A 16,323-nucleotide genomic window follows, 5' to 3' on the forward strand; every position below is an offset into this window, starting at 1 on the left:
TTGGAACATTATGTAACAGGACATAAAACATATTGGCACGGGTTTTGCGGTCAGTGGCGAAGGGATGGCACTCGCCACTGACCTCGAAGAAAGCTTCCCACAAAGATTTAACAGGCTCTGTGGCATCAATTTCCCCTATTATGACGTCAACTTCATTCTGGTGCCATCTATAGGGGATCTGTGACACTGAGGAACAGTGAAGTCATCAAGCTGGCTCAGCAGCTAACACTAACAGTTTTTCCGTCATTACAACCACAAATTTCGGCCCATTAAATAACTTTTGCAGCTTGACATTAAACTGGGTGGGCTTTGAGACCTGTGCCTCAATGTCACTACATAGCTACCACAAAAATGGTAGTATGAAATCAAAAATATTAAGACCTGAATTATAATATTTTAGTGTACACCTTTGATTTAAAAAACACCTGAGGATTAATGTGGACCAATGTAAGATTTCATACATGTAAAGAAGCTGCCAGTGAAACCGAATACTGCAAGTAATTGGTTAACACTGCAATGCCAAACAACTTTAGGCTGCTGGTACAGGTTAGTTATATTTCTTGTATTCATTTCAGAAAAAAGTGACAGATCACAACTTGTAAATGCATCTGAGGGACTATATATAATTTGAATAATTGTATTCTATTGGAAAAATAAAATACAATAACAATATTATGTTAATATCAGCAACTGTAGTAAATTTCAGTAATCCTTATTAAGAATATGCTAACTGTGTGCACGATCATTCATAATCCTACGTTAATGGATTGTATCGTTCTGCATTCTCCTGAGCAGATGTTCTGTGTTGCAGAAAGGTAACTGATACCGGGACATTCTTGGCAATACGTAGCTTAGGCACCCATTCAGGGCGTTTGTGGCATGTGAATCATACCCCTTTCTGGGCAGCCTGTCTTTCTGGAGATTCCTTGCTGTTCTGTCTGCATTTGCCTCGGCTTCTCCATTGTGCCACATCTGCTTCAAGTCACGTTATGTGCAGTGCCTTTCCAGTTGCTACTTTAATGGCAGTTCTGCACACAGTCATTCTATCCTCCCCTGAGAGTTTTGAAAGAAACTCTCTTCTTAGTGAGGAAATGCAATATTAAGATAGTTAGTGTGCTCACATTCATTACACCTGCTCAGTATCTGGGACAGTTCTGGCAACTTAGGCAACCATTTCATTAACACCAATGCACTTTTACCATTTGATATCCATGGTGCACCGAACATTTTTTTTTCCTCGAGAAACATTAAGTAAAGTATTATGCTGGTAGTTTTATTCATTGTATTGTTTATTTAAAACAAAGGGAAAATCTTGTGTTCACTGTGGAGGCGGTGTAGTAATGTTATTGCAGTTCACAATGATTAATGCAAAAAACCATTCCTTGTCAAAACGAGTTACTCCTTACTCCTGCTTGTATCTTGCATTTGCTTTTGAATCGATTTGCTGAACACTATAATCCATTTACTTCCTATGTTGCCTATCCGTGTGCTTGGATTAATAGGAAAATTAGCCTCTGTATATGAATGGTAGCCAGGTCTTTATTATTGAAAAGATCATTATGCTTTTTCCTGGTATGCAGTGCAATTACCATTATGTGCTTCCCCAAAAGGAAAGGTTGATTTTTTTTTCTCCCTCTTTCAGGCGGATGTTTCCAGTTTTGAAAATAAGTGTATCTGGATTGGATCCAAATGCCATGTATTCATTCCTGCTTGACTTTATTGCTGCTGACAGTCATCGTTGGAAGTACGTGAATGGTGAATGGATTCCAGCTGGTAAACCGGAGCCCCTGACACAGAGCTGTGTTTACATCCACCCGGACTCCCCTAACTTTGGGGCACACTGGATGAAAACTCCAATCTCTTTCAGTAAAGTCAAGTTAACAAATAAAGTCAACACTGGCGGACAGGTACGGCTTTCGCCTCCCATCTCATTTGCAATAACAAGCAGGGCAATTGTGAAATATCAAGTGTGCATTAATGTAATTATAGCAATCCTCTCGGCCTACTCTACTCATATAGGCTATTGTTTGAAAGGAAACCAAACGTAAACAAGAATAAACAGGTCTAATTGGCACTTTGAGAATTTAATGGACATCGTGTTTTATTCGGGAAGGAAAAAAGGTTTTGCTTGATGCAGCCCAGCAAGCATTAAGTACAATTTCATGTAAAAACGTTTGTAATGAGTTCAGTCATTTATGTTTTCCTTGGCAGAGGTTTTCCTAAAATTGACATGAACAAAGGTAAGTGCTTTACGCAAAATTACATAATTAGAGTTGTTTTGTAATTATGAAATTAACTGTATCCTTTTTACAGCCAAAAACCAACAAATCATACTGAAAAATATACAAATTTATTGGAGGTACAAATCTGTATCATTTTAGTTCTGGGACAAAGTTGCTTTAAACTAATTAATACCCAAGATATAGTATTTTTACTCTAGATTAGTATTATGTAACATTTTCAATATTTCAAAAGATCATGTGAAATGCCTTTTCTCGTCTACACTCTTTAGTATACATGTATACAACGCTCTTGTATATATGTAAATCCGTTAGAACTTTTGTTCACAAATTGGCTTTTTTTGCGCTTATCAAGAATGGGTTGCTAGTAATTTTAGAGAATGAACACCTTTCCATTGTGTTTCACACTGTCACTTGAGGAAGGACATTCTTGCTATTGAGGGAGTGCAGCGAAGATTAACCAGACTGATTCCCGGGATGTTGGGACTGACCTATCAAGAAAGACTGGATCAACTGGGCTTGTATTCACTGGAGTTCAGAAGAATGAGAGGGGACCTCATTGAAACGTTTAAAATTCTGATGGGTTTAGACAGGTTAGATGCAGGAAGAATGTTCCCAATGTTGGGGAAGTCCAGAACCAGGGGTCACAGTCTAAGGATAAGGGGTAAGCCATTTAGGACCGAGATGAGGAGAAACTTCTTCACCCAGAGAGTGGTGAACCTGTGGAATTCTCTACCACAGAAAGTAGTTGAGGCCAATTCACTAAATATATTCAAAAGGGAGTTAGATGAAGTCCTTACTACTCGGGGGATCAAGGGGTATGGCGAGAAAGCAGGAAGGGGGTACTGAAGTTTCATGTTCAGCCATGAACTCATTGAATGGCGGTGCAGGCTAGAAGGGCTGAATGACCTGCTCCTGCACCTATTTTCTATGTTTCTATGTTTCTATGTCAGCAGCATGTACTGGCCAGATGCAGAGTAAATAAATAAATACATTTTTTTAAAAGTTGAAGTTTATCGGGATGGAGAGTGGCATTCTGCTGGGCAAGATCAACTGGAGAGCTTACATCTACCAAGTAAGAGTAACTGGCTGCAGTTAGTGATATCCTTGTAATTATGTTCCAGTGCAGAACTAGGCATTCTCTCCACAGACTGCTTTGTGAGCACCTGGGTTTAAATCTTCCATTTACTATTGAGAGTTTTTGTTTAATGTTTCTCCCAGATTTTTTTCCTGAAGGTGCTGACGTATGCCAGTGTACATTTCCTTCAATTCCTCGGATTGTTCAATACTTAATCTAAATAGCCATTCTTTGTGTGAACTTAAACAGCCTATTTGACCAAGAGGGAAATCACAGCTGAACTCAATCATAACTCACCTGAACACATCTCTCTATTCACAGCAACAGCAATCAGGAGAAGGAACTTTTATAGATTTTAACAAGTGAGGGAGAAAAACAGAAAAATCTTGTGTGGTGTAGAGAGAAAGGGAGGTTTTGTTGAGATGATAGTGAGGGAGGAGTGTCAGGACTACACTTCAGAAGTACTTCATTGGCTGTGAATACTTTGGGACATCTTAAGGGTGTAAAAGGTGCTATATAAGGAAAGAAAGACTTGCATTTATATAGTGCCTTTCGAGACCACCGGATGTCTCAAAGTGCTTTACAGCAATCCAGTACTTTTGAAGTATAGTCACTGTTGTAATGTTAGAAACACGGCAGCCAATTTTGTGCACAGCAAGCTCCCTCAAACAGCAATGTGATAATGACCAGATAATCTGCTTTAGTGATGTTAATTGAGGGATAAATATTGGCCAAGACATTGGGGATAACTCCCCTGCTGCTCTTCAAAATAGTGCCATACGATCTTTCACATCCACCTGAGCGAGCAAATGGGGCCTCGGTTTAACATGTCACCCAAAAGATGGCACCTCTGGCAGTATTCCCTCAGTATTGCACTGGAGAACTCAGCCTAGATTTTTGTGCTCAAGTCCCTGGAGTGGGACTCAAACCCGCAACCTTCTAATTCTGAGGCGAGAGTGCTACACACTGAGCCACAACTGACAAGTTGACAAGTGCAAGTTCATTTATTAATGTTCAGGTTGTATCTGACCACAAACAGAGTTAATGATTTCCTTGTAATATGTTCCAGCGCAGGACTAGGCATTCTCTCCACAGACTGCTGTGCAGCATGTCTACAGCCATTATGCAGGAAGCAGCCATGATAACTTCATTGTTGCAATCTGCTGTGCTTGAATTATTTAAAGATGATGAAATACTGGTAGATGGTTCTAGGGATATTAAGGCTATCATGGCCATTGACTGAGATGTCTACTAATAACAGAGAAACACTTTGTATTGAAAACCTGGGCAGTTGCTTGCTGTTCCTTGGCAACCACCTCCAAATGCAAGAAAAGTAGTAATATCACAATTAAAGAGTGTGCACTAAAGGGAAATGTTTTAAATAGAGCCCACAAAAGGCAAATTTAGATATTTGTCATGCTTGGTGGCCATTGCAAGAAATGTGTGCAAAAATGTGTCCTCGTGATACAAGCAAACCATTTTAACTGGGAGCGGGGTTTGGATAGGTGGGGCGAGCACCAAATGCACCCACCCTCAGCAGCATAAGACCCGGGAGATTTTAACTCTGGAACATTATCTAAATGTCGCGGGTCAGCTGCCCACCTGAAATGAGTCGGCAGCGGAAGGGAGCAGAAATTCAGGTGATGGGAAGTCACTGACCAACACAAAAGGAAGGCTCGACAGCAAGCTGGTAAGTTATGGAGGGCGGAAGGGGGAGGGGGAGGGGGGGGGGGTCAAGAATGAAGAATGGAAACTGGGCCAAAGGAGGCCTGAACTTTTTATAGAGCCCGAAGGAGCATTCCTGCTCCTCCTGGCTCCACAAGTAAAGTTTAATTTTTTTTTACCTAAAATTCTCTCTTCTGGACCCAGATCCTCTTCCGATTCTCCAACTGGCGGGAAAGCCACCGCTGCTTCGCCACTCAGGCCAGAGTTAAATTTGCAGTCATGGGCCAATGACATCATTGGACCCAAATCTGCATATTTATACAAGGTCTCAGCAGGCTTCAAGCCTCAGAAGACTACGTTAAAATGGAAGACGATGGGAAATCAGCAGAAAAGTCTTTTTGTTGTTTTGAACTGCCCACCCGCCTGGTTTGGGTTAAAATCGTCCCTTCTGTTTTCCTGCTTCCATCACCACAATGTTCTATTTAATGGCCAGTAGTAACCCTTTAACATGTTGCACCCTCAGCCAACTGCTACGGCCTGGTTCCCTGGGTATGTTTTTCATGCTGGAAGCCTATTCAAATTGGGTTGGTCTTGCATTACAAAATTCGGCCAGACTAGCGCTCTCTAGCTGCCAGTACTTGCACTTGCACCATAGTTGAGTGCAATGGCAATTTTGCTTTTCTTGCAAAATCAGAGTTTACATGGTAACTTTTTTTGCCGTCTTTTTACAGGTAATTCTAAATTCTCTGCACAAGTACAAACCTCAGGTTCATATAGTGCGTGTAGGGGGACCTCACAGGATGATTTCTAATCACTCTTTTCCTGAAACCCAGTTCGTTGCAGTGACTGCATACCAGAATGAAGAGGTCAGTAAAATCATCATCATAATATCAGTTTATATTGAGCTTTTCTTAGTTGTTTTGATGCATTTCATGTTTCAATTGGCCTGAAAATTGCGGTCGGAGGCTTCCTGCAGGCGGATGCAGTCAACCGAAATTTATTTTATGAAAATACCTGGTGATCCCGGAGGAACGTAGACTTGCGGTCTGAGGCCTAGATGCTCAGTCCAACATATGGGCCCATGTCTTCCAGGAACAAATGCGCATCCTGGGATCATGTGGGCCTGGACCACCAATCACAATGTAGTATTCTCATTCATAGTACAGGTTCGACCTCCCGAATCCGGCAACCTTGGGACCGAGACCGAGCCGGTTTTCGTGTTTTTCCGGACTGTGGAACGTCTTTCTGACATCACGAATCCGGAAACACCCAAGCCCAGGTTCAGGTATATCCGGATTTCAGAACGTCAGAAAGGGTGGGTGCTCGCCGAGGAAGTGTTCGGATCGCCGGCCCCGCCGCCGAGGAAGTGTTCGGGCAGGGCCCCGCCACTGTGGAGGAGTTCCTTGTCTGGCCCGAGGTAGGTGGGGTCGGGCAGCCGAGGTAAAGCGGAGGGAGGCCGGGGTGAAGTCGGGGCGGGCGAAATCGGGTCGGGGCAAAGTTGGTTCGCCGAGGCGGGTGGTGTCCGGATATTGGAACATTTTCTGGTTTCTGGACCACCCGCCACGGATCAGCCCGGATTCTGGAACATACTGGATTCCGGAACTCCGGATTTTGGAGGTCGAACCTGTAATGGGAGCTCAGTAATCAAATAAAATACCAACATACATTTTTTAAAATTCACTTGTTTTAAATTAATGCAAATTGCATTAAATTAAATGTTTGAGAAAATGTTTGTTTAAATTTAAAAAAAATGTTTTAAGTGTTAAAAATAAACTTACCTTCATAGACAGAGGGCTAAAATGTTCATAAAACCTGCCACTGCCGGATTGCCGCCCAAAAGATCGCTAAGATTCTTAAATTAACGCCGGCAAAAAATTGCACAAAAAAAAGGAAAAAATTTCGCCCAGCGAGAAAATGGATCTTACACGAAGATTCTCGGCAGTTATACGCAATCCTGGGCAAAATGGGTGGTACTTATTCAAATTTAGACTGAGGCTGCGGTTGGGCCGAGGGAGGGGGGAAAACCCAAAATATTTTTTCGACTAAACAAAAAATAAAAAATAAAATCATTCTCTCGACCCTTTTTAATTTAATAACTGTAAAAGAATTATAAGAAACACTTTAAACTTGCCTTTCTTTGCAGGGCTATTTACCTACTGCCCAGCTCCAGCTGCTTTTTGTGGGCGTTTTTTTCAATCTTGGCTCAAACTTGGGCAGTAGCGTTTTTTTTGGCAGTGCACGCCGGCAGTCTGTTCCCCAGTGATATTTCGAAACTGCCAGCGTAAATCTTTATGAAATGGAGTGGAAATTTTCGCCGGCCCCGCTGGAAAAACTACAGGGAATGGAGTGGAAATTCTAGCTGAGTTTTTAATAGAAAAATTAAATGTAACTAATTTTTATGTTTTAAAACTCTTAAGCTGGTAAAAGTAGGCAATACGTCTGCTTTTACCAGGCGTAAGAGTTTGAAGGGCATTCGTTGGGAAGCTTATGACAGATACCGAATACTCAATACTGCAGAAACTCTACAGTAGTATAAGTAGTGCAGGGGTGCAATTAAGAGATATCAGGAAAGCAAAGAGAGAGCATGAAAGAACGTTGGCAAGTAAAATCAGGGAAAACCCAAAGATGTTTTATAAATACATTAAGAGCAAGAAGATAACTAGAGAAAGAGTGGGGCCTATTAGAGACAAAGAAAATCTGTGTGTGGAGGCAGAATTCTTAATGAATACTTTGCATGTGTTTTCACAAAAGAGAGGCGATGCACACTTTGCTATGAGGGAGGAGGAGTGTGAAATATTAGACGAGATAAACATTGAGAGAGGAAGTATTAAGAGGCTTAGCAGCTTTGAAAGTGGATAAATCCCCAGGCTCGGATTAAATGTATCCCAGGCTATTAAGAGAAGCGAAAAAGGAAATAGCAGAGGCTCTCACCATCATTTTCCAATTCTCTCTGGCAACGGGTGTGGTGCGGGAGGACTGGAGGACTGCTAATGTTGTACGTTTGTTTAAAAAGGGAGAAAGGGATAGACTGAGTAATTACAGGCCAATCAGCCTAGCCTTAGTGGTCGGAAAATTATTTGCAAAAAGCCTGAAGGACAGGATAAATCTTCAATTGGAAAGACATGGATTAATCAAGGACAGTCAGCATGGATTTAAGAAATGAAGGTCATGTCTGACTAACTTGATTGAATTTTTCGAGCAGGTAACAAGGAGGGTCGATGAGGGCAGTGCGTATGATGTAGTGTATATGGATTTTAGCAAAGTCTCCTATGGCAGACTGGTCATGACAGTAAAAGCCCATGGGATCCAGGGCGAAGTGGCAAGTTGTATCCAAAATTGGCTCAGAGGCAGAAAGCAAAAGGAAATGGGTTGATGGGAGTTTTTGTAATAGGAAGGCTGTATTCAGTGGGGTTCTGCAGGGCTCAGTGCTGGGTCCCCTGCTTTTTGTGCTATATATCGTTGACTTGGACTTGAATATTGGGGGTCTGATTAAGAAGTTTGCAGCTGACACTAAAATAGGCTGTGTGGTTCGGAGAGGCCTACAAAAGGCCAGTGAGACCAGGAGCAGCGCAAGTTCGGCGAGAGTTCCGGGGATCGGAGAGACCTACAAAAGGCCAGTGAGACTGGGAGCGCAGCGAGTCGGCGAGAGGCGGGAGTTCCAGGGATCGGAGAGGCCTACAAAAGGCCAGTGAGACCAGGAGCAGCGCGAGTTCAGCGAGAGGCTTATGCAGCTACAGGGGGAAGGCAAAAAAGAAGTAGAAAGAAACAGAAAGGTGACGTCACAGCCAAGGGGGTAAGTGATTGGCTGGTGATTGGTGAGTAGTTTTTCTTTTTTCTCTTCTATATCAGTGAGTAAACTTTAGCATTATTGTTGCCAATTTAAGTGTATCTAAGGGTTAAGTCATGGCAGGAGAGCTCGGTCACGTGATATGCTCCTCCTGCACCATGTGGGAACTCAGGGACAATTCCGGTGTCCCTGACAACTACGTGTGCGGGAAGTGTATCCGCCTCCAGCTCCTGACGGTCCGCGTTGCGGAATTGGAGCTGAGGGTGGATTCACTCTGGAGCATCCACGATGCTGAGAATGATGTGAGTAGCATGTGTAGCGAGTTGGTCTTACCGCAGGTGAAGGGTCCACAGCCAGCTAGGGAATAGAAGACCAGCAGGAAGAGCAGTGCAAGGCAGGTAGTGCAGAGGTCCCCTGCGGTCATCCCCCTGCAAAACAGATACACCGTTTTGAGTACTGTTGAGGGGGATGACTCATCAGGGGAGGGCAGCAGCAGCCAAGTTCATGGCACCGTGGCTGGCTCTGCTGCACAGGAGGGCAGGAAAAAGAGTGGGCGAGCGATAGTGATAGGGGATTCGATTGTAAGGGGAATAGATAGGTGTTTCTGCGGCCGCAACCGAGAATCCAGGATGGTATATTGCCTCCCTGGTGCAAGGGTCAAGGATGTCTCGGAGCGGGTGCAGGACATTCTGAAAAGGGAGGGTGAACAGCCAGTTGTCGTGGTGGACATTGGTACCAACGATATAGGTAAAAAAAGGGATGAGGTCCTACGAGACGAATTTAAGGAGCTAGGAGCTAAATTAAAACATAGGCCCTCAAAAGTAGTAATCTCAGGATTGCTACCAGTGCCATGTGCTAGTCAGAGTAGGAATCGCAGGATAGTTCAGATGAATACGTGGCTTGAGTAGAGGTGCAGCAGGGAGGGATTCAAATTCCTTGGGCATTGGAACCGGTTCTGGGGGAAGTGGGACCAGTACAAACCGGACGGTCTGCACCTAGGCAGGACCGGAACAATGTCCTAGGGGGGAGTGTTTGCTCGTGCTGTTGGGGAGGAGTTAAACTAATATGACAGGGGGATGGGAACCAATGCAGGGAGACAGAGGGAAACAAAAAGGAGACAAAAGCAAAGGACAGAAAGGAGATGAGTAAAAGTGGAGGGCAGAGAAACCCAAGGCAAAAAACAAAAAGGGCCACTGTACAGCAAAATTCTAAAGGGTCAAAGTGTAATAAAAAGGCAAGCATGAAAGCTCAGTGCCTCAATGCAAGGAGTATTCGGAACACAGGAGAGGGCTCTGAGCTAGTTAGAATGGGTGAGAGCTCAGATGAACAGGAACCCAAGAAAGAATGCAAAAGGCAGGAGGCAACAGAGCAGAGTAGCACTGGGGTAAGTGTAAACCACAAGGTGATAGGAAGGGACAATATGTATGCATATAAAGGGGTTGCAGGAGGGGTCAAAACTAAAAATCATGGTTTAAAAACTAGTATTAAAACACTCTACCTAAACGCACGCAGCATTCGAAATAAAGTAAATGAGTTGACGGCACAAATCATTACAAATGGGTAAGATTTGGTGGCCATTACATAAACGTGGTTGCAGGGTGGCCAAGACTGGGAATTAAACATACACGGGTATCTGACAATTCGGAAAGATGGACAAGAAGGGAAAGGAGGTGGGGTAGCTCTGTTAATAAAGGATGATATCAGGGCAGTTGTGAGAGATGATATTGGCTCCAATGAACAAAATGTTGAATCATTGTGGGTGGAGATTAGAGATAGTAAGGGAAAAAGTCACTGGTGGGCATAGTTTATAGGCCCCCAAATAATAACTTCACGGTAGGGCAGGCAATAATCAAGGGAATAATGGAGGCATGTGAAAAAGGAACGGCAGTAATCATGGAGGGTTTTAACCTACATATCGATTGGTCAAATCAAATCGCACGGGGTAGCCTGGAGGAGGAATTCATAGAATGCATACGGGATTGTTTCTTAGATCAGTATGTTACAGAACCTACAAGGGAGCAAGCTATCTTAGATCTGGTCCTGTGTAATGAGACAGGAATAATAAACGATCTCCTCATAAAAGATCATCTCGGAATGAGTGATCACAGTATGGTTGAATTTGTAATACAGATTGAGGGTGAGGAAATAGTGTCTCAAACGAGCATACTATGCTTACACAAAGACGACTACAGTGGGATGAGGGAAGCGTTGGCTAAAGTAGACTGGAAACACAGACTAAACGGTGGCACAATTGAGGAACAGTGGAGGACTTTTAAGGAGCTCTTTCATAGTGCTCAACAAAAATATATTTCAGTGAGAAAGAAGGGCGGTAAGAGAAGGGATAACCAGCCGTGGATAACCAAGGAAATAAAGGAGAGTATCAAATTGAAAACCAATGCGTATAAGGTGGCCAAGGTTAGTGGGAAACTAGAAGATTGGGAGAATTTTAAACGACAGCAAAGAATGACTAAGAAAACAATAAAGAAAGGAAAGATAGATTATGAAAGTAAACTTGCGCAAAACATAAAAACAGATAGTAAAAGCTTTTACAGATGTATAAAATGGAAAAAAGTGACTAAAGTAAATGTTGGTTCCTTAGAAGATGAGAAGGGGGATTTATTATTTGGAAATGTGGAAATGGCCGAGACCTTAAACAATTATTTTGCTTCGGTCTTCACAGTGGAAGACACAAAAACCATGCCAAAAATTGCTGGTCACAGGAATGTGGGAAGGGAGGACCTTGAGACAATCACTATCACTAAGGGGTAGTGCTGGACAGGCTAATGGGACTCAAGGTAGACAAGTCCCCTGGTCCTGATGAAATGCATCCCAGGGTATTAAAAGAGATGGCGGAAGTTATAGCAGATGCATTCGTTATAATCTACCAAAATTCTCTGGACTCTGGGGAGGTACCAGCGGATTGGAAAGCAGCTAATGTAACGCCTCTGTTTAAAAAAGGGGGCAGACAAAAGGCAGGTAACTATAGGCCAGTTAGTTTAACATCTGTAGTGGGGAAAATGCTTGAAACTATCATTAAAGAAGAAATAACGGGACATCTAGATAGGAATAGTGTAATCAAGCAGACGCAACATGGATTCATGAAGGGGAAATCATGTTTAACTAATTTACTGGAATTCTTTGAGGATATAACGAGCATGGTGGATAGAGGTGTACCGATGGATGTGGTGTATTTAGATTTCCAAAAGGCATTCGATAAGGTGCCACACAAAAGGTTAATGCAGAAGATAAAGGTACGTGGAGTCAGAGGAAATGTATTAGCATGGATAGAGAATTGGCTGGCTAACAGAAAGCAGAGAGTCGGGATAAATGGGTCCTTTTCGGGTTGGAAATCGATGGTTAGTGGTGTGCCACAGGGATCGGTGCTGAGACCACAACTGTTTACAATATACGTAGATGACCTGGAAGAGGGGACAGAGTGTAGTGTAACAAAATTTGCAGATGACACAAAGATTAGTGGGAAAGCGGGTTGTGTAGAGGACACAGAGAGGCTACAAAGAGATTTAGATAGGTTAAGCGAATGGGCTAAGGTTTGGCAGATGGAATACAATGTCGGAAAGCGTGAGGTCATCCACCTTGGGAAAAAAAAAAACAGTAAAAGGAAATATTATTTGAATGGGGAGAAATTACAACATGCTGCAGTGCAGAGGGACCTGGGGTTCCTTGTGCATGAATCCCAAAAAGTTAGTTTGCAGTTGAAGCAGGTAATCAGGAAGGCGAATGGAATGTTGGCCTTCATTGCGAGAGGGATGGAGTACAAAAGCAGGGAGGTCCTGCTGCAACTGTTTAGGGTATTGGTGAGGCCGCACCTGGAGTACTGCATGCAGTTTTGGTCACCTTACTTAAGGAAGGATATACTAGCTTTGGAGGGGTTACAGAGACGATTCACTAGGCTGATTCCGGAGATGAGGGGGTTACCTTATGATGATAGATTGAGTAGACTGAGTCTTTACTCGTTGGAGTTCAGAAGGATGAGGGGTGATCTTATAGAAACATTTAAAATAATGAAAGGGATAGACAAGATAGAGGCAGAGAGATTGGGCCCAAGTTTCGGCCTCAGTTTCTCCTGATTTTTTGGAGCAACTGGTGTAGAACGGAGTATCTTAGAAATTCAAATTCTCGGCATTTAGTTTGCTCCAGTTCTAGTCAGTTATAACAGTTTCACTTTGGAACAGAATTTTTTTTCCAAAAAGGGGCGTGTCCGGCCACTTACACCTGTTTTCAAAGTTTCGGCAGTGAAAACTTACTCCAAACTAACTTAGAATGGAGTAAGTGAAGCTTTTTGTACGTTCGAAAAAACCTTGTCTATACTTTAGAAAATCAGGCGTAGGTTACAAATTAGGCGTAGGGAATGGGAGTGGGGGTGGGGTTTAAAGGGAAGTTTACAAATATTAAACACTTCAGTTTTACAAATAAAGAGCCATCATCAATAATAAATGATAAATACATCAATAAATCAATCAATAAATCAATCAAAAAAAATTAATTTAAAATTTAAAAAAAAAAAAAATCAATAAATAAAACATTTTCTACTTACCGACTGCAGCACCGGGAGTCCTTCAACAGCATGCTGGGACAGTCCCCCAGTGTGTCTCTGTCAGTGTCTCTATCTGTCTGTCTGTCTGTTTGTGTGTCTCTCACTCTCTGTCTGTCAGTGTCTGTGTTTCTGACAGTGAGGGGAGGGGGACGGGGGGGGGGGGGGGAGAGAGAGAGGAGGAGGGGGGGAGAGAGAGAGGGGGAGGGGGGAGAGAGAGAGGAGGAGGGGGGGAAGGGGGGAGAGAGAGAGGGGGAGGGGGGGAGGCAGGGGAAGGGGGGTGGGGAGAGGGGGAGGGCAGGGAGGGGGGAAGGGACGGGGGAAGGGAGGGGGGAGAGGGGAGTGAGAGGGGGAGGAGAGTGAGAGGAGGGGGAGAGGGGGGGAGGGGGGGAGAGGGGGGAAGAGAGAAGGAGGGGGGAGGGGGAGAGGGGGGAAGAGAGAAGGAGGGGGGGAGGGGAGGGGAGGGGGAGAGGGGGAAGAGAGAAGGAGGGGAGGGAGGGGGGGGGGAAGAGAGAAGGAGGGGAGGGAGGGGGGGGAAGAGAGAAGGAGGGGGGGAAGAGAGAAGGAGGGGAGGGAGGGGGGGGAAGAGAGAAGGAGGGGAGGGAGGGGGGGAAGAGAGAAGGAGGGGAGGGAGGGGGGGAAGAGAGAAGGAGGGGAGGGAGGGGGGGAAGAGAGAAGGAGGGGAGGGAGGGGGTGAGGGGAGGGAGGGGGTGGGGGGAGGAGAGGGAGAAGGAGAGAGGATGTAGGGAGGGAGGGAAGGAGAGAGGAAGGTGGCGTCGGATCTCGGGGGGGGGGGGTCATGTTGCGGAGGTCCGGGGGGGGGGTCATGTTGCGGAGGTCCGGGGGGGTCGGGTTGCGGAGGTCCGGGAGGGGGGGGGTCGGGTCGTGGAGGTGCGGGGAGGGGGGGGGTCGGGTCGCGGAGGACCAGTGGGGGGCGGTCGCGGAGGTGCGGGGAGGGGGGGAGAGAGAGTCGCAGAGGTCCGGGGGGGGGGGGGCGAGAGAGATTCGCGGAGGTCGGGTGCGTTCCGGTCCGGGGGCGTTGGGGGAAGCGGGAGTCGAGTCGGGTTGGGAGGAAGCAGGAGCTGGGTGTGGGAGGAGCCTTATTCACGCAGCCCCAGTGAGGCCATTCGGCCAGGGCTACGGGCTGCGTGCTTTGGGCCCCTCCCACACAGTTTTGGGCGCCTGGAGCTACTGCACATGCGCGCCCACTGTAGCGCGCATGTGCAGAGGTCCCGGCACTGTTTTCGGCGCAGGGACCTGGCTCCGCCCCCAACAGCTCGTGCTGCGCTGCGCCCGGCTCCAGAGGACCTGCAGGGAGCCGGAGAATAGGGAAGTTTATTTTAGGCGCACTTTCTGGCACGAAAAACAGGTGTCCAGGTCCGGGCTGCGCCGTTTTAGGCGTGTCCCGAAACTTGGGCCCAATGTTTCCACTGGTCGGGGAGACTAGAACTAGGGGGTACAGCCTCAAAATACGGGGAAGCCAATTTAAAACCGAGTTGAGAAGGAATTTCTTCTCCCAGAGGGTTGTGAATCTGTGGAATTCCCTGCCCAAGGAAGCAGTTGAGGCGAGCTCATTGAATGTATTCAAATCACAGATAGATAGATTTTTAACCAATAAGGGAATTAAGGATTACGGGGAGCGGGCAGGTAAGTGGAGCTGAATCCACGGCCAGATCAGCCATGATCTTGTTGAATGGCGGAGCAGGCTCGAGGGGCTAGATGGTCTACTCCTGTTCCTAATTCTTATGTTCTTATGTTCTTATGGTTGGTAATGAAGAAGAAAGCTGTGGACTGCAGGAAGATATCAATGTACTGGTTAGGTGGGCAGAGCAGTGGCAAATGGAATTCAATCTGGATAAGTGTGAGGTAATGCATTTGGGGAGGTCTAACAAGGCAAGGGAATACACATTAAATGGTACGACACTGAAAAGTGGAGGAACAAAGGGACCTTGGAGTGCAGGTCCACAGATCCCTGAAGGTAGCAGACCATGTAGATTAGGTGGTTAAGAAGGCATATGGAAGATTTGCCTTTTATTAGTTGAGGCATGGAATACAAGAGCAAGGAGATTATGCTTCAACTGTATAAAACACTGGTTAGGCCATAGCTGGAGTACTGTGTGCAGTTCTGGTCACCACATTATGGGAAAAATGTGATTGTACTGGAAAGGGTGCAGAGGAAATTTACAAGAATGTTGCCTGGACTGGAGAATTTTGCTATGAGGAAAGATTGGAGATGCTGGGGTTGTTTTCCTTGGAACAGAGGAGGCTGAGGGGAGACCTTATTGAGGTGTATAAAATTATGAGGGGTGTGGATAAGAAGGACCTGTTTCCCTTGGCAGAGGGGTCAACAACCAGGGGGCATAGATTTAAAGTAATTGGTGGGAGGTTTCGAGGGGAAATTTCTTCACCCAGAGGGTGGTGGGGGTCTGGAACTCATTGCCTGAAAGGGTGGTAGAGGCTGCAACCTTCACCACATTTAAAAAATACTTGGATGTGCACTTAAATTGCTGTAACCTACAGGGCTATGGACCATGAGCTGGAAAGTGGGATTAGGCTGGATAGCTCTTGGTTGGCTGGCATAGACACGGTGGGCCGAAATGACGACCATCCATGCTGTAAATTTCTATGATTCTATGAAATCTCCACCCACGAATGTCCTTCTCCTAGGGATGTGTGTGATCTGTCAAAAGACGTTTTCACATCGTAAAAGCCGGTTCTCGGTGCATGTGCATTGCACGCCAAGAACTGGCATTTGCGAGGTCTCTTCAGGCGCGTGCGCACATTGTACGTATGCATGAGGCCGCAATTTTCAGGACATTATAATTCATTATAGATGGTCTAAATGTTTCCCTGTTTACATTGGGTATTGTGCAGGTATTTTTATTTATTCAGCAATGATCATTGGAGATTCAAGAAGAGAACACCGAGTAAATGCTTATAGTTTTTATTCCCTGGGGCAGCAAATCTATGTCATCAAAAGTATCTGCATGAAGTGTCAGTT

General features: G+C 45.1%; 1 protein-coding gene across 1 annotated transcript in view; it reads left to right on the top strand.

Moving 5' to 3' along the window:
* LOC139275794 (T-box transcription factor TBX19-like) overlaps window positions 1–16,323 on the top strand; it is a 73,465-nt gene that overhangs the window by 21,560 nt on the left and 35,582 nt on the right. The window contains exons 2-3 of the mRNA XM_070893001.1: window positions 1,643–1,907; window positions 5,715–5,849. Coding sequence (XP_070749102.1) covers window positions 1,643–1,907; window positions 5,715–5,849 — 400 coding nt within the window. The remainder of the gene's footprint in view (window positions 1–1,642; window positions 1,908–5,714; window positions 5,850–16,323) is intronic.

The sequence above is a fragment of the Pristiophorus japonicus genome, chromosome 11 (assembly GCF_044704955.1).
Source record: "Pristiophorus japonicus isolate sPriJap1 chromosome 11, sPriJap1.hap1, whole genome shotgun sequence".
NCBI lineage: Eukaryota > Metazoa > Chordata > Chondrichthyes > Pristiophoridae > Pristiophorus > Pristiophorus japonicus.